The sequence below is a fragment of the Salmo salar genome, chromosome 19, assembly GCF_965601325.2.
Source record: "Salmo salar chromosome 19, fSalSal1, whole genome shotgun sequence".
Taxonomy (NCBI): Eukaryota; Metazoa; Chordata; class Actinopteri; order Salmoniformes; family Salmonidae; genus Salmo; species Salmo salar.
Window position 1 is genome coordinate 84,435,250 of NC_138309.1, and position 19,494 is coordinate 84,454,743.

At 40.4% G+C, this 19,494-nt stretch overlaps 1 protein-coding gene across 1 annotated transcript; it reads left to right on the top strand.

The window, feature by feature from the left end:
• Positions 1 to 352: 352 nt before the first annotated feature.
• On the top strand, positions 353 to 18,427 carry LOC106597323 (phthioceranic/hydroxyphthioceranic acid synthase-like). The gene is made up of 6 exons (XM_045702791.2): positions 353 to 579; positions 1,114 to 1,267; positions 8,453 to 8,613; positions 11,739 to 11,945; positions 12,183 to 12,364; positions 12,514 to 18,427. Exons 1-6 carry the CDS (start codon positions 498 to 500, stop codon positions 18,037 to 18,039), a joined length of 6,312 nt encoding a protein of 2,103 aa, XP_045558747.2. The 5' UTR covers positions 353 to 497; the 3' UTR covers positions 18,040 to 18,427.
• The last annotated feature ends 1,067 nt before the right edge of the window (positions 18,428 to 19,494 follow it).

Consider the following 19,494-nt stretch of genomic DNA (forward strand, 5'->3'; position numbering starts at 1 on the left):
TGCTCCCAGTTTACAAGTAGTATTTTCAGAGTTTTCCACTTGTTATCCAGCCTGCCCAGAGAGAGAACATTGCATTGTGGGTTTTATAATTGACTTGAGTACAGATTTTGACAACGATTTTTACATGTCGCTTCCAAACTTATTATAACAACTAAATTAAATATTTCTTCACAAAAAATGTTGTTCTCACATATTAGCATTATTAAAACCCTTTATGCATATCTTTCATGACTTTTCTTACTCCACACAAATGCCCTGCCCACTTCACTCCTGCCCCAAAACGGTGACCAATCCAAGCAAGAGAAATTGGATAGAAAAGAGCAGACACTCTGAGCTATCCTTCAAAGACCAACCTACTACTACTACTACTGCTAATGAGCCAAAGAAACTGGAGGTAAATTCAGCACCTTCTATCTGAGTTTAGGTTATACTAGAGGTTTAGAAATAAGTGCACGCATTGCAGTGTCCAGCTGGTGTGTGTGTCACAGACAGCCAGGATGGAGGAGGAAGAGGGAGCCAGGATGGAGGACGAAGAGGGAGCCATTGCAGTTGTTGGCATTGGATGCAGCTTCCCTGGAGGTTTGACAGTTTATCTAATTTTGTGATGTAGCTAGTTCTCTTTAAGAATTGTAATTCATTTCAGTATATCTTTTCACTCACTTTAAAGCAATTTGAGATGACCGGAAAGCAAAATAACTACTGTAGAGATGTATGAGTAAAGAAAGGTCTAGAATCACCAGGCAAATCACTGGTTATTGCTATATGCAGTCATGGAATGTTTTCACCTCGTATAGAACCATAAGAAGCTGCTCAATTCATGTTGATTAATTAAATCATTACAATGCCAGCAATGTAAAACCTCAGACTACAGAGGTTATTATACTGCGACAACTATTATGAAACATCTACTAACTTAGGTATGATGTAAATATCTGATCCAAATATGCTTTTAAAGCAAGGGCTTATTTACAGACAAGCTACATTTTGTTAAAAAATAAACAATTGGTAAGAAAAATAATACTTTGATGTAAAACTAATATGTTGATTACTTATTAATGTTGAAACAATTTAGATTCATTTTCCTATTCTGATTCAACCAATATTCAATTCCAGGTGAGGGGCTTGACAATTTCTGGAAGGTTCTTCTGGAAGGGAAGAACTGTGCAGTTCCAATCCCTGATGAGAGGTTCAACAGTACTTACTGGTATGATGCTGACAACAGAAAACCTGGGAAGTCTCACACTATCAAAGCTGCTCTCATAGATGGGTTAGTACGAAGATTCACTGACCATTTCTTTTTTTACCACTGCTACTGTTATTCAATTAAAGAATTTCAAGGGTTTGATTCCAAAACACAATATTTTTTTTACCTGAAATGAATGTCTGCTTTCTGTATTAATTATGGCTGTTCTCATACTTTTAAAACATTGACTTATTTTTTTTATTTTATTTTTTTGCTAAACTAGATATCTGATACACTTGTGTCATTACCAAAACGTGCTCTATCCAAAGCCATGTGTTTAAAGAGTTGGGGCATTGAAGTTTTAGCATTATTATGCATTGTCACTACAACATTCTATGGCAGCCATATTAGCACACAAATAAATATATGGGGAATATTTGATCGGGTTCAAGTCCGGGCTCTGGCTGGGCCACTCAAGTATATTCAGAGACTTGTCCCGGAGCAACTCCTGCATTGTCTTGGCTGTGTGCTTAGGGTCGTTGTCCTGTTAGAAGGTGAACCTTCGCCCCAGTCTGAGGTAGAGGTCGACCGATTAATCGGAATGGACGATTAATTAGGGCCGATTTCAAGTTTTCATAACAATCGGTAAACGCCATTTTTGGACAGCGATTATGGCCGATTACATTGCACTCCATGAGGAGACTGGCAGGCTGACTACCTGTTATGTGAGTGCAGCAAGGAGCCAAGGTAAGGTGCTAGCTATTATTAAACTTATCTTATTAAAAACAATCAATCTTAACATAATCAATAGTTAACTACATATGGGTGATGATATTACTAGTTTATCTAGCTTGTCCTTTGTTGCATATAATTGCCTGTTAATTTATCATTGAAACACAGCCTACTTCGCCAAACGGGTGATTTAACAAGCACATTCGCGAAAAAAGCACTGTCGTTGCACCAATGTGTACCTAACCATAAACATCAATGCCTTTCTTAAAATCAATACACAAGTATATATTTTTAAACCTGCATATTTAGTTAATATTTCCTGCTAGAATGAATTTCTTTTAAACTCTATGGGCTATGTCCCACCCCTGGTACACCCTATCAACAACAGGTGAAATATCAAGAGCGCCAAATTTGAAAACAATTAAATGTCATAATTCAAATTTCTCAAACATACAACTATCTTACACCCTTTGAAAGATAAACATCTCCTTAATCTAACCACGTTGTCCAATTTCAAAAAGGCTTTACGGCAAAAGCATAAAGTTAGATTATGTTAGGAGAGTACATTGACAATAGCTGTGTGTAATGTTTTGTCGATTCAAAGACAGGCGTCACCAAAAGCAGAAAACCAGCTAAAATGATGCACTAACCTTTGACAATCTCCATCAGATGACACTCCTAGGACATTATGTTAGACAATGCATGCATTTTTTGTTCTATCAAGTTCATATTTATATCCAAAAACAGCGTTTTACTATGGCGTTGATGTTGAGGAAATCGTTTCCCTCCAATAACCGCCAGTCAAGCAGCACAACAAATTAAATAATTACTATTCGAAAACATTGGTAAAATATTATATTGTCATTCAAAGAATTATAGATTTACATCTCTTGAACGCAACCGGATTGCCAGATTTAAAAATAACCTTACTGGGAAATCACACTTTGCAATAATCTGAGCACTGCGCCCAGAAAAATACGCTTTGCGATACAGACTAACCGCCATGTTGGAGAGATCTAAAATCGAAAATACTATGTAAATAATCCATTACCTTTGATTCTCTTCATCAGATGTCACTTCCAGGAATCCCAGGTCCATAACAAATGTAGTTTTGTTCGAAAAAGCTCATAATTTATGTCCAAAAAGCCGGACTTGTCTTCATAAACGAGGGGGGAAAAAATATTTACGTTCGTTCAAACATGTCAAACGTTGTATAGCATAAATCATTAGTGTCTTTTTTAACCAGAACATGAATAATATTCAAGGCAGACGTTTGCATTCTCTTTTAAAACGTATTGGAACGAGAATACCCAACATGAACTCGCGCGCCAGAGTCTAATCGGCCACCACCGTTCCACGGCTCTTGTTCGGTCAGATCTCACAGTATAAGACTCAAACCACTTTCTAAAGACTGGTGACATCTAGTGGAAGCCATAGGAAGTGCTCAACAATTAATAAGCCCATGTGTGTTTCAATGGCATAGGCTTAAAGGTAATTCAACACGTCAGGTATCCACTTCCTGTCAGAATTTGTCTCAGGGTTTTGACTGCCATATGAGTTCTGTTATACTTACAGACACCATTCAAACAATTTTAGAAAATTCAGAGTGTTTTCTATCCAAACCTGAACAATAATATGCATATTCTAGCTTCTGAGTTGGTGTAGGAGGCAGTTAAAAATGGGCACATATTTTTTTCAAAATTCTCAATACTGCCCCCTAGCCCCAAGAGGTTTTAACTAGGGAAATTGTGTCACTTCTCTTGCATTCTGTGCAAGCAGAGTCAGGGTATATGCAGCAGTTTGGGACGCCTGGCTCGTTGCGAACTGTGAAGACCATTTCTTCCTAACAAAGACCGTAATTAATTTGCCAGAATTGTACATAATTATGACATAACATTGATGGTTGTGCAATGAAACAGCAATATTTAGACTTAGGGATGCCACCCGTTAGATAAAATATAGAACGGTTCCGTATTTCACTGAAAGAATAAACGTTTTGTTTTCAAAATGATAGTTTCCAGATTTGACCATATTAATGACCAAAGGCTCGTATTTCTGTGTGTTTGTTATATTATAATTAAGTCTATGATTTGATATTTGACAGAGCAGTCTGACTGAGCGGTGGTAGGCAGCAGCAGGCTCGTAAACATTAATTCAAACAGCACTTTCCTCCATTTACCAGCAGCACTTCGCTGTGCTTAAAGCATTGCGCTGTTTATGACTTCAAGCCTATCAACTCCCGAGATTAGGCTGGCAATACTAAAGTACCTATTAAAACATCCAATAGTCAAAGGTATATGAAATACAAATGACATAGAGAAAAATAGTCCTATAATAACTACATCCTAAAACTTCTTACCTGGGAATATTGAAGACTCGTGTTAAAAGGAACCACCAGCCTTCATATGTTCTCATGTTCTGAGCAAGGAACTAAAACGTTAGCTTTTTTTACATGGCACATATTGCACTTTTACTTTCTTCTCCAACACTGTTTTTACATTATTTTAACCAAATTGAACATCTTTCATTATTTATTTGAGACTAAATTGATTTATTGATGTATTGTATTAAGTTAAAATAAGTGTTCATTCAGTATTGTTGTAAATGTCATTATTACAAATATATATAAAAATCGTCCGATTAATCGGTATCGGTGTTGAAAAATCATAATCGGTCGACCTCTAGTCTGATGTCCTGAGCTCTCTGGAGCAGGTTTTCATCAAGGATCTCTTTATTTTGCTCTGTTCATCTTTCCCTCGATCCTGACTAGTCTCCCAGTCCCGGCCGCTGAAAAACATTCCCATTTCCTCCAGACGTGACACTTGGCATTCAGGCCAAAGAGTTCAGTCTTGGTTTCAGAGAATCTTGTTTCTCGTGGTCGAACCCTTTTGGCCCTGCAGTCTAAGGGAGGATGGAAACGAGACCCGTAACATATCTCATGCAAATCATAATAGTGAAAAGGAACAGTGAGAACTAATAACAACAGACAACCTAAATCCACAGTCAAACACTTAAGGTTTATTTCAAACACACGGTAATGGGGTGTGGGAAAAAGGGGCTGAGCTGGACCCAAGGAAATAAATAATAAATATCCAAAAAGACCCCTAAGCTAGTCTCCGCCAACCCTGCCACTTGGAGCCAGCAACTCGTGTGGGTGGAATACACCCGCAACACCCTTCCCTGCTCGGCCACTGGTCTCTCGCCTTTTGAGTCTTCCTTGGGATATCAGCCCCCGCTCTTCCCTGAGCAAGAGGAAGAAGTCAGCATACCCTCAGCCCAGATGTTCGTCCTCAGCCCAGATGTTCAGCCGCTTTTGGTCACTTTTTTAATGGAAAACCGTGAAACACGCTGGTACGACCTGACAAGACAAGACGAACTGACAACAGACAAACAGAAGACTCAGGTAAAAATACACAGGCGAAAAATGGGAGACACCTGGTGAAGATGGAGACAAGCACAATAGAGGTGAAACAGATCAGGGTGTGACGTATTCAATGTCAGATTTTTTTTTACCCATTTACAAATAGGTGCCCTTCTTTGCGAGGCATTGGAAAACCTCCCTGGTCTTTGTGTTTGAAATTCCCTGCTTGACTGAGGGACCTTACAATTATCTGTATGTGTGGGGTACAGAGATGAGGTAGTCAGTAAAAAATCATGTTAAACACTATTATTGCAGTCTATGCAACTTATTATGTGAATTAGGCACATTTTTACTCCTGAACCTATTTCGGCTTGCCGTGACAAAGTAGTTGAATACTTATTGACTCAAGACATTTCTAAACATAATTCCATTTTGATATTATGGGGTATTGTGTGTGTACCAGAGAAGGCTGATGGGAGGAGCTATAGGAGAACAGGCTCATTGTATTGGCTGGAATGGTATAAATGGAACAGAGTCAAACATGTGGTTTCCATATGTTTGATACAGTCCTCCTATAGCTCTTCCCTACAGCCTCCTCTGGTGTAGACCAGTGACACAAAATCTAAATTTAATTCATTTTAAATTCAGGATACATCACAACAAAATATGAAAAAACTCAAGAGTTGTGACTACTTGCTGAAGGCACTGTAAGACAAAACATGTTTTACAAGGGCTTGAGTGAAAGGTCTAACTAGTGTTTCCAAGTGGCCATGCACCTCTCCAACGTGTACACAGTTCCTAAGTCATTTCAATGCACTTTTATGACTCAAAGAGTCTTCAACTACCAGGTGATTTTTTTGTGCCGCTGAGGAACTAGAGTAAGTACACTTGAAGTTGTTTTGTTTGGAACACTGCCCTGCATCCCCGCCTTTACACGATTACTGTTCTTGTTTTACGCAATCCAAAAAAGGTCCATTATCAATCGCAATCTGGGTCAGGTGGTCATAATTTGAAAGCTTGTTCTATTGCCAACATGATTAGCTAAATTATAAAATATGATACTTGAAAATCTCTCAAACCCTCTCTCTGGTTCTGAGACAGAGGCACAAACTTTAGAGAGAAACTCTCCAGCCCAGCAGAGGCTACGATCCCCCGGTTTCACACCTCTTTTTCAACCATCTTACAGTGTTTTGCTTTCACAAGGTAATTCAGAGATGCAGATTGTAATTTTGATGCGAATAGAATGGAGTCATGAAGCTGTTCAGATGCCTGATCCGCTCAACTTTTCTTCACAATACAACAAACATAGGCTCATTCTGTTCAGGACAACCCAGGGTATAATGCCATGTCATCTTGTAACTTCATCAAACATAGTGATCATAAACGTTGACTCTGTATATTACAGTTTCATGATATGGAAATGCACATTTGGACTCACGGGTGTTTGACTTGCTTGCATGACAACGAGGAATTTATTATAGTCCTCAGTCTTTTTAAAAATACATTGGGTCCTCGTAGTTTACAGGATTTCCCTCGCTCAAGTTGCAAAAGTTGCCCAATTAGCGGAAGGGATGGGGGCACTTCTTGTCGAGTGTGATGCTAAACTTCAGAACGGCTGTCAGTCAAAACCCATAGAGACCTGTGAAGAGCAGAGCCAGAGCTCTGACGTCATGTCTAGCATGTTACTGTACAGTAAACTAACGTAGCAGACATAACGAAACGCCTGGAACTAGATCACCCACATTCTGCACTTAACGAGAATAAAACAAACTGTCGGGAGTTTCTCTTCTGCACTGTTCAACCAATCCAGTAAATGTGGAGGAGGAGTTAAGATGGAGTGTCACCATGTCAACTTCTGAAAGCGGAAGTCACATCACAGGCTCTCTCTTCCATTTCTCCTAAAACTGGAACGTCCTGTTATTAACGACCCAGCAGAGGCTACTGTACTGACACTGCGTTCCAATTTAGGCGATTACCAGCGTTCAAATCTGCCATTTTCAACCTGTATACGGGTATGAATGTAAACGGCTATAAAATCATTGAAAAATAATATTTGAAAATAGATGCAGTACAATAAATTGTTTATTTTATGTTCTTGTTTGTAAGCAATTCAGTAAAAAAACTGTGTGGTTTATAATAGGGTGAGGCATTTATACCTCATATTCTTCAAAAATCAAGAATTTAAATGAGCATCGAACAGATTATCAGATCCCAGATCGCAAATTGGTCTAAATGCATGCTGTCAATAACGGTCAGCCTACTACCTAGCTTCGCCCTTACAAAAAAAGAGGTTTTGAAACGGCAGTAAAAGTACAGTAACTGCAGTGGAATGTGGTATTTTGGATGCAGTAATTGCATAACTGCAGTTGTACTATAGTTATACTGAAGTAAAAATATATATATTTTGGACTCAGTATTTGCAGCATACTGACAGTTATACTGCTCTCTGATTCTACACATGATAACAAGATATATTTGATATTTCTCTCACAGAGGGCACTTTTCACTAGTCATCTTTCCGTACTCAACTAGTAATTTAGCTACAGTAGCAACAGCTGTAGACAGGAGTCAACCACAAATGCATGAATATTGATGACTGAAGGTGCATACCTCATCAATCCTTAGGCTGAGGAAAATCTAGAAATTCACAACTTGATTTTAATCTATCAACAACAAAAACAAATTGGTGCAAAATTGTCGTTGCTTTGCGATCACACAGATTTAAGAAAAGGTCATTTTCAGTCTGACTGTTAATCTTTGTTATGTTCTAAATCTCAGAGTATTACTACCTGATATAATGTAAACGTTATACATTACCCTCTCTCCCTCAGTGACATGAATAAGTATATTTCATATTCTCAGAACCCAACAGATGTGTCCTCTGTTTACTGAAATACACAATACCTCAGGTTCACTCCTAGAGAAAAAGGTGCCATCTAGAACCTTAAACGGTTCTTCAGCTGTACCCATATGAGAACCCCTTGAACGATTATTTTGGGTTCCATGTAGAACCCTTTTCCACAAATGGTTTCATTTTATATGGAACCTAAAAGGGCCCTCCTATGGGGACAGTTGAAGAACCCTTTTGGAACCTTTTTTTCTAAGAGCGTGAGGTACAACATTGCTGACAGTTTTATTTCTTGGAGTTCCCCTTTGAATTATTTATCATTTTGCAGGTTTAATGAGTTTGATCACAAGTTCTTTGGCATCACTGAAACTGAAGTGGAACAAATGGACCCCCAGCAGAAACTCCTTCTTCAGTGTGCATACAGGGCTCTGGAGAATGCTGGGATGCCAATGGAGAAGGCCAGTGGGACCAAGACAGGAGTGTTTATAGGTAAAGTGGATAATAATGTGTTATTTTAGGGTGTTTTCACAGCCAGTGTCCCATAAAAGGATCTTATGGTAGGGCTTGTTCAGAAGTGCGTTCACTGATTTTTCAATTTTGTCAAATTATCCTGGTTTCTCGCTAAAAAGACGGCAATGTGAATGCAAAGATGATTTGGACCACAGAAATGTTGGGCCCAAATAATTACGAAAACCATGCACAAATTACCCCCAACTACCCCAAACAGATACTCTAAGCAACCCCGAACGACCCCTGAATACCAGAAACTCTCTCTATTGCCACAAGATTTGTCTATCCTTCAACAAGTTATATCTAATTTTATAAAATAAAATGCCTTAATCAAATATATGCAATCGATTCTCCATCGTAGTGGCCCTTTGGTCTCCTTTTCTTTAAAATACAGCTTTTGGCAAAGAGGGCGGAAGTGCTGCCCCGCTACTCTGAACTAATAATACATCACGTTTTTGCCTAGTAGTAGTAACTGAAACATGGACACTTGCTGTAGGACTATAACTCACACATGTGGCCTAATATAATAGTATGTCTTGTAGTAGAATTATACATGAAATATGAATTTAGTCTCATATATGATTTCTTTCAGCATCTTGAGAGAATGGGAATGCACGGTTAGGGACTGTGCAAACATGCTGTCTTTGTCAGCAACATGAAAGCTGACAGTAGGCTATTTCAACCATATAAAATATGCATCAGAGACGAACTCAAAAATCCAATTCATGTTGGACCTTTTTTCACAGCTTTCCGTTTCCTTGAAACTGGTCAAACTGATGTTCTTTGGACATTTTGCAGGAAAAATCCACTGTTTTAGTGTTATTGCTATTTTCTCCCCGGTCCCTACAAGTCCTTGCTCTGAGAGCAGAAATGGAAGAGAGAACCTTTGCCCAATCAGAAATGGAAGAGAAAACTTTTGCCCAATCAGAAATGGAAGGGAAAACCTTTGCCGATGTCAAATAGATTAGACTTATTATTGATGCATTCATTCTATTTATTTATGACATTCTTCTGGTAATCCTACTAGGGCAACAAGTCGGCCTAATGACAGAAGAGAAGCTGCAAGTTGGCTAACAAACAGCCTATAAAATGTCTGAAGTTGTAGGCAGAACATTTTCTAAAATAGGGGTGGAAGTAGCCTGAGTAGACAGAGATGACCCCCGGGACTGTAACAGCAATGGAAGCATGAATCAATTCAGTCTACACTATGCCTAATGACAATCGTCAAATGTCATAACCCTTTTGGTGTTTTAAGATGAATGGCCGGTGCACAATGCACTGTTTAGAAACTGTATTAAACATGTGCAGGGAGCCTACTTTTTTAAGTGATTTGTTTAACAATCAGATAAAAACATCATGCCTGGTTGTTTTAATATCACATTAAAAGGTAATAGACAAAAATGTTTACAGATAAACTTAAATGACATGTCTTTAGTATTATTATAAGAAAATGGTGTGCAGTCATAGGAGGTCCTGCACCCCCTTTCGTTCCGCTGTAACCTGGCTCCTGAATGTCCATGACTACAGCCCTGCACGGCGCGTTCTATAGTAGGGAGCTAGGTTTTTTATTTGCTACAGCATAACTTTTAGCCAGCGTGAGCACAAGCCGGTTTATGAAGTGTTCTTGGGCATAAACTATTTGTTGAAATTTAGAAAATGGAATCGACAGAGCATAATTTATATGCTGAGCAGCTTAAATCTCTTAAAGATGCACTATGCTGATATCGCTCCGCCATTTCCTGGTTGCTAAAATTCGAATAGTTCGCCTAATTTAAGTTTATGTGACAAGTGTAGTGTAGAGAATCATTGTACAATCTAACCCGCTGTGACATATCTTTTCAATAACCAAAAATATTATATTTTCAGCTGTTTTGAAGCTGGTGTATAAAACCAAAAAGTAAAAGATGCAAAAACAAAACTTCATAACAGGAAGCATAGAAATAGCACACATTGAACAGATCTACCGTTTCTTAGACTTGCTTTCAATTAGAATGACAGATCTTTAACTCACATTACTATGTGAATTTGATGGTCCCAAAAAAGTGACATATTGCTGCTTTAAAGTGGTTTAGATGGTACAATGATTATCTACCCTATACTTGCTGGCTTTGTCAAAAACTGAAATGAGGCGAATTAGAATGTTAGCAACCAGGAAACCGGCAGAGCGATTTCCGCATAGTGCATCTTTAAGAGGAGCAGCACTGCTTTCACCAAGGTTTTATTGAAATTATTAGGAGCATCTGACACTCTGCAAATGTTAGGTGTCTAGTAAAGCAGGGGGTAAGGCTCTGGCAACGGAAATAGGTAAAGGGAACGTTTGACTGTTCCTAGGGAAAAGGGGGTGCAGCTCAATACTAGGAAGGTGTTCTTAATGTGTTGTACACTCTGCACTGGGGGACAGGGTGTTCCAACCTTCCTAATAGTGAGTCCCCTCCCAGTAATTATTGAACAGGTCCCTAAGACACTGCTTTGTTATTGTGACGACACATGGGTAATGATACTTGATTGGGATTGGATACAGACCACACAGGTAATAATTAGTGGGAGTTTATGACCAGAGCATCATGCCAACATACAATATGTTAGATGACGTACACCTCCAAGATGTTTATGATCACTACCACGCCACGTCAGAAACAACCTAAAAAAAGATACCTCAAAATATCACAAACAACCTAGATACTAAATATAAAAACTGGTTTTATATTGCATATACAACAGAAGAATAACACTAACATTACAGTGCCCTTATTACTGTGTAATTGTTCCTGTTAGTACAGTGCAGCAACTATTATCATTACTCATTGTTAATACTGTATTCACAGCATTTACCCTAGCCCTTACCCTAATCGTAAGTATACCGTATGTAGTGTACAGTGTAGCAATTAGTAATTACAATACTTGTTACACTGTACTTACAGGAATAATGACATAGTTATAAAGACATTGTAACGTAAGCGAATTGGCAATTTATTATTTAATAATTTCGGTATTATTGTCCATTTAATTTTGACTGCATTGGTCCTCCATTGAAAGAAAGCCCACACACAATAAAATGTCAAATGTGTATTATTTTCAATAATGTGTGCCTATTTTCATTCAAGGTCTTATGAACAGAGATTATGAACAATCTGCTGCATTTATGAACCCAAATGTAATCAACCACTGCACCGGCACCGGACTTTCTATGAGTATAGCAGCCAACAGAGTCTCATACGTCTTCAACTTCACTGGACCCTCACTCTCCATTGACTGTGCCTGCTCTTCATCCCTTGTTGCTCTTCATTTAGCTTGTCAAGCCATAAGACAAGGTGTGTAATGTATCACATTTACCTACGTTTTACAACGCATGCAACATTCTGTCAAAATGTAACCTTACACACTGACTGAATTCACTACAACAATTCACTACGATTTATTTTACAAAGCCCTTTTTACGCAGCTCTGTCAAAGTGCCTTGAAGAGCAAAGCAGAAGCAAAAGCAATGGTGGCTCTCATCACAAAATATAATCTGACAGATTTGTATACTGTATGCTTTCGGTTCTCAGGTGACTGCGAGATGGCTCTTTGTGGTGGCGTCAATTGTATCATACAGCCACAAGTTTTTGTCGCTCTCAGCAAAGCAAAGATGATTTCACCTGAAGGCACCAGCAAACCTTTCTCCAGCAGAGCAGATGGCTATGGCAGAGGAGAAGGCTGTGGGATTATTCTTCTGAAGCCACTAAAAAAAGTAAATTATTTTCTGTTTCATTGTCACAAAATTGCTCTTTTTTTTTTTTTTACCTTAGACCACACACTGATTTATATTTTACACAGGCTCTCAAGGAGAATGACCATGTATGGGGCATCATAAGCAACACTGATTTATATTTTATACAGGCTCTCAAGGAGAATGACCATGTGTGGGGCATCATAAGCAACACTGCTGTAAACCAAGACGGCCACACAGTCACTCCAATCACCAAGCCATCCATGGTCCAGCAAGAGGAGCTGCTGCGCGGAATCTATTCAGAGTCTGACCTGTTATCGGTCCAGTACATAGAGGCTCATGGGACTGGAACTCCAGTGGGGGATCCCATAGAAGCAGGCAGCATCTCCAAAGTCATTGCCAAAGCCAGACCTCCAGGTTCAGAGATACTCCGCATCGGCTCTGTGAAAGGCAACATTGGACACACTGAATCTGCAGCTGGAGTGGCAGGGCTAATCAAGGTACTCCTAATGATGAAACATGAAACCATTGTCCCTTCACTGTTCTACTCTGAGGACAGTGCCAGTATAGATGCTAAAGCTTTAAATGTAAAGATCCCTACTAAAGCAGAAAAGTGGAGAGATTCTATTGCAAGGGTTGCAGGAATAAACAATTTTGGTTTTGGAGGAACAAATGCACATGCTATTGTCAAACAACACAAGCAGTCAAATGTTCCTCAAAAAAGTGGTAGGAAATCACACAATTGTTTTGTCCTCTCTGCCAGTTCTGAAAAGTCGATGAGTATGATGATGGAGGACACAATTCAACAGATAGACACAGACAACAAAGGTGATCTAGAAGCTCTTGCATACACATCTGCTTGTAGAAGAAGCCACTTGAAACATCGATATCGGAAAGCATTCAGAACTCTCTCTCTGGCTGATCTAAAAGACCAACTCAAGTCTGCCATGAACAAGGTAACAACACCATCTTACTCAGATCCCAGGCTAGTATTTGTCTTCTGTGGGAACGGTGTAACCTATCAAGGCATGTGCCAGCAGCTCCTGAAACATGAGCCTGTGTTCAGAGAGAAGATCAGCCAAATTGAGATGCTTTTCCAAAAGTTCAATAACATGAGTATCATAGAGAGACTTGAGAGTGATTCAGAGAGTAAGGATCTTTCAAAACCAGATGTTGTCCAGCCCCTACTCTTTGCCATTCAGGTTGGCATAGCCAGTCTCTTCAAGCACTGGGGCATCAAACCTGATGCCATTCTTGGCCACTCTGTAGGAGAGGTTGCTGCTGCCCACTGCTCTGGGCTGTTGTCCCTTGAGGATGCAGTGAAGGTGATCTACTTCCGCAGTACTCTGCAGAATAAAGTCACAGGAGGGAAAATGCTTGTGGTCAGTAACATGGTCGTATCAGAGGTCTTGAACCTCCTTCCCTCCTACTCAAATAAGATTTCCTTGGCTGCCTTCAACAGCCCACAGTCCTGCACCCTCTCAGGTGATGCAGAGGCTATTGACAGTCTCCATCAAAAGCTGAGCAGCTCCGTCAAGAGGAAGAATCTGTTCCTCCGTGTTCTGGATGTCCCTGCTGCATACCACAGCCAGATGATGGATCCCATCCTGTCTCAACTAGAGGACAGTATTGGCTCTTTACAAGTCAATGATGTTGAGACAGAATTGTTCTCCACAGTGACAGGAAAGGAGGTAGAGCAGCCAGACTTCAGCACAGGCGAATACTGGGCCAGGAACATTCGAGATCCAGTTTCATTTGAACAGGCAGTGAGATCTGCATCAAAAGTGAAAAAGAATGTGGTCTTTGTGGAGATTGGCCCAAGAAGGGCACTACAAAGAAACATCCAGGAGACGCTGGGAAATGACACCATAGTTCTGTCCTCAGTGCAGCCAGATAAAGATCATGAGACAATGCTGAATACTGTGTCCAAACTGTTTGAGTTGGGGGTTCAGGTAGACTGGGATCAGTTCTACAGAGGCCGTGAGGCTTCACCAACAACTTTCCCAAGGTATCAGTTTGATTCTACTCAGAGAGATGTTATCATTGCTGCATCAAAGGTACATCATAAATCAGGTAATCATCCTGTGCTAACTCCTACAGCTAGCGATAGCAATACCTTCAGTTGTGATCTGTCTTCTGATTCAGTATCCTACCTGCATGAGCATAAACACAACGGTGTTGCCATAATCCCTGGTGCCTTCTATACTGAGTTGGGTTTGGCTGCCTTCATGGCCAGTGCCAAACCAAAAGTTCCACTCAACACACTGCAAGTCAGTGTCAGTTTTCAGAGTCCCTATGTTTTCACACAGAATGCACCAGAGATTAAAGTGCAACTTGAACCAGCAGTGGATGAGACCCATTTTAAGATATATTCTCCCTCCACAAACCATGCTTCAGGCACAATAACGTGCAAGCGAGGACAGCTAGCTGAAGAGCAGAACATTTCGCTAAGCTCTATCTACAAAAGATGCAATTCAGTGTTGAGTTCTGAAAAGTTCTACACTAAAATTGCTCTGGGTGGGTTTCAGTATGGCACTGTTTTCCAGAACAAGGGGGATGTACACTATGGTGAAGAGTTTAAGGAGGCTTTTTCAGTTGTCACAGTTCCAGAAGAATTGCTGTCTCAGTTGCATGAATACTGCATTCACCCTGTAGTGTTAGACTTCCTGATGCAACTTGCTCCTGTTACAGTAGCATATAGATCCTCTTCAAGGCCCGGGTTTCCTGTCAAAATAGGCAGCTTGACAGTGTTTGAACCCCTGCAAGAGGAAATGATTGTGTATCTGAAAGCAATTGATGAAGGCTTTGATCACTTTGAACTATGTGGTTGCATTACAGACAAAGTGGGAAGAGTTTTGGTTGAGCTTAAGCATGTGATGATCACGTATCTTGGGAGCCGCTCTCATGTTGTGGAAGAATACTTCTTCCACAATGACTTCAATGTTGTCTGTGAGGATATCAATTCCTCTAATGCCAGTGAGGCACCAAAGGCCTTGGTCTTTTCTGACCAGGTAGGCCTTCCAAAAGCCATGCAACCACACTTAAGTTCACAGTCTAGATACATCTCCTTCACACAATCTAAGGAGGTCTTGAGCCATGGATTTCCTACACTCCTGGCAAACCTTAATATCACAGATCTCAACAAACACTTCCAGGAGGTCTTATTTGTGTGGAGTCAGGAAGATGTTACTTCACTGAAAACTGAGTATGTTCTGGAGAATATGGTAAGCTGCTGTGAGATGTTCAGGAAAATTGTCCTGGCACTGAGGGCCATGCAATTTGCAAATTCCATCAGAGTAATAACCTACCGGTCAGCAGAGAACACAGTGGACCACATCAGCGCAGGCTTTGTCCTATCAGGCATGACTAGATCGTGTGCTGCAGAAATGGAAAACCTTTCCTTCCAGCTGATTGACATCAACTCTGTCTCTACAGAGGACATGAGAGCTCTGTCTCAGGTCTTAAAGTCATACCCTTGCAAAAGATACCCAGAGTTGGTTGTGAAAGGTGGGCTGATTTGGAAACCTGATATTGTACATACTCCCATTGGAAGCATTGAGAGCACTGAGGGAAGGATTTTCTCTTCAATGTCTGAGCCATGCATCTTTCAGACAAATGACCCCTGCAGAATAACTAGCTTGTCTGCTATTCCCTGTGATGTTGATGATACAAACATCCATGAGCAATCAGTCAAGATTCAGCTCAGTAAGATATGTGTTCATTCCTCAGACTACTATCCTGTCAGTGTCTCTGATCTGAACTATGGTCAGACAATATACTGGAAGAATCACACATCTCAGAAGCACCAGCTTCTGGCTCTTGACTTCAGTGGTACTGTCACAGCTGTAGGGAAAGATGTGAACACACTGAAAGTGGGAGACCATATAGTATCATGTTATCCCATTGCTGCATCTTCTAAGATTGTGATTCCTGAAGCAGCATGCTACAAGACAAAGAGGCTCACATTTCTGAAGGAGGCTCCTTGTGTGTCCTACTTTGTTCTGGCATGGGAAATACTGCACAGACTGTTACCTAGAGTCAAACATAGAAGGTTGAGCATCATCTCCTCTGTTCCTGACTCTAGTCTGCTGAAGGTCCTAATCCAAACAGCAAACAAATCAGGATGGAATGCCATTGTAGGGACACCGTGCAATGGGATGTTTGTTGATGCAATTCTCCTCCTTCCACCATTTGATAAATCTCTGTTGGCAGAAGCCAGCAATTGTCCTGATGTCAGACATGTTGTCATTGTCTGTGAATCCCAGTCCCAATGCTTGCTTGAACAGAGTGTTTTCCAGAATGTTAAGGATAGTGTTCACATACAGACTCTTCAGATGTCCAGCATCTTACAAAAGGGATCACTCATTGCCAAGAGGCCACACATTTATCGTTGGCTCAAATCCATGCATTTGGACAGGATATCATTTTCTCTAGAGACCTCTACATTTCAGAAAATGTCATCCGGTAGCATTGACTTCCTGTCTGTTGAGGAATCTGAGTCGTACTTCAGCTCAAAGACCCTGTCTGGTGTGGTACTGAGTAAAGATGATTCCAAAGGCACACTGTCCAACATTCAGTTGCTGCCTAAACCAACCTCTCTTTTCCAGAAGAAGTCTGTGTACATTGTCACAGGTGGTCTCTCTGGGCTGGGGTTTGAAACAGTGAAGTTCCTTTCCCAGAAAGGTGGAGAGTACATCGTCATACTCTCCAGAAGTAGCCCCACACCAGACATACAGGAGGAGATAGTTCTTCTGGAGAGACAATGGAGTGCCCAGATTGTATGGATGGGATGTGATGTCTCTGTTTCTGAGCATGTGCTCAGAGTGATTGGTCTCATTGGTCAGAAGTTTCCCTCTTGTCCAATCAAAGGGGTGTTTCACAGTGCAGTCGTCCTGCATGATGGGTTGATTGAAACCCTTGACAAATCCCACTTTGAGAAAGTCCTAAAGCCCAAGGTGAATGGAGCGCTGAATCTGCACCACGCCACAAAACACTGCAAGTTAGACTACTTTGTGTGCTACTCTTCCATCTCTTCTTTCCTTGGCAATGCCTCACAAACAAACTATGCAGCAGCAAATTCATTCCTGGACTACTTCTGTCACTATAGACGGAATATTGGACTATCTGGGCAATCCATCAACTGGGGAGCTTTGAACCTTGGTCTCCTGCTTAACAAGGATCATTTACACAGGTTTCTGGAGAGAAGGGGATTGATGGTGATGGATGTTACAGAGATTCATGAGAGTTTGGAACAATGCCTCTTGCTAAACAAACCCCAACAGGTTGTATGTAGGTTTCACGTCAAGAACATGATGAGCAATGTCCTCTCTCAAAATGTGTCATTGACCATGCGTATGACTGCATTAGTGGATGAGGCAGTGCAAAAACTCAAATTCCAAAAGTCACAGTCTGAACATACTTCTGTGCCATCCTCCCCAAGTGAATACATCAGGTCTGTACTCAGTCAAACAATTGGTGTTGACAAGAATGAGTTAGATTACGATTCTCCTCTCTCTGCCTTAGGCATTGACTCAATGCTAGCCATGACCCTGCAGAACCTCATCTTTCAGGATAGGGGTGTGAATGTGCCTCTGGTTACATTGCTGGACCCCAATGGGACACTGTCTACATTGGTATCAATGCTGATGGAGAGTACTGAGGGTGAATCTCAGAATGATGATCAGAAAGAGGAATGACAGATGACATGTTCACAAGACTATAGAGATTTTAATTTAACATTTATAGTTAGAGGTGGCCGGTAGAGACATATCCTGAACCTAGAGAGTATGCCTTCCAAGTCTGGGTGTATTCCCACCTGTAGCAGTGACTGCCCAGGTATGTTTATAGTCAGTAATCCCACAGGTAAAGAAAGATGTTTTGGACCAAAGACTCCATACTATTTCTCCCTGATGTTTAGAAGATCCAAGCAACTATATTTGTGTAAATATATTTCTGTAATAATGATGTTTTTACACTTTTTAATATGTTTATCTGTTAGGATATTACTTTATTCTTATATTAATCTTAAAAACATGTACTAATCTGTAATGAATTTCTTCTGTAAAATTTTAAATAAAATGATTTCAAATGAACCAGTTTAAAGTCACTTTTAACTTTTAATTAATTTATGAGTTAACATTATTGTTCTTGGTTTTATTATGGGTTCAAGCAGCTAAGATGGGTGAAACCCTATTGTATTTCTTGCCGTTGATTATTATTTTCTTTCTTCTGACGATTTGGTAAAAAAATAGCAAATTCCCGTGAGATGGTCAGGCATTGGAGGTTGCAACCTTGCATGATGGTAGAAGGCCAAGGGTCACACCCTCTCATGCAATGCCAAGCCAATTGGCCACATGGTGGCGCTGTAACAACCAATTGTAAATGCAAAATTTGAAAGGTCACGCCCCCTCACCCCGCCCGTTTGAGCTAGAGTCCTGAAGTTTGGTACATAGGTCCCTCTCCTCACAAGGAACACATTTACCTCAAGGACCCATGAAGGATTTTCCGCCATTTTGAATTTTAACACAAAACACTACTCCTCTGGCACCAAATAACCGATCTGCACGAAATTTAATACATGGCATCTATGGACCAAGGTCTCTTAACGCATGTTTTTCCAGGCTAGCATCTCACACAACATGGATTCACGTGAGCGTGACCTGGCACATAAATGCATATAAATCAGACACGGTTATTTGCATTGAAACAAAACATTATACACATGATCCAAACACAAAATATGCACAATCAGATCCACCACAAGTTGGCGCTATAATAGGCACATATTTATCTCTCTTGATCTGTTTGACGCAGTCGTGGAATTTAGCACATATGCTCAGGGATGTGAGTCTAGCTAACCTGTAGAGTTTGGTTGTTTGGCCTTATGGGGCGTTTGGACAGGAAAACCATTCATGCAAGCTCATTGGCTAATATCGGACATACTGTTCGAGCTAGAGTCCTGGAAAATATTGCTTGAAGACTACGGATGCTATTTAAAAAATGTGTCCCGATCGCTCAAGTGTTTCTGGAGTAAGAAAGCAGTCAACATAAAAAAACAAATGTCCAAAATCCATCAAAAGCATATTGGGGGGGGGGGGGGGGGGGGGGGTTTAGAATAGGTCTTAATGGACTCCCACTGGATTTGCCTGAGA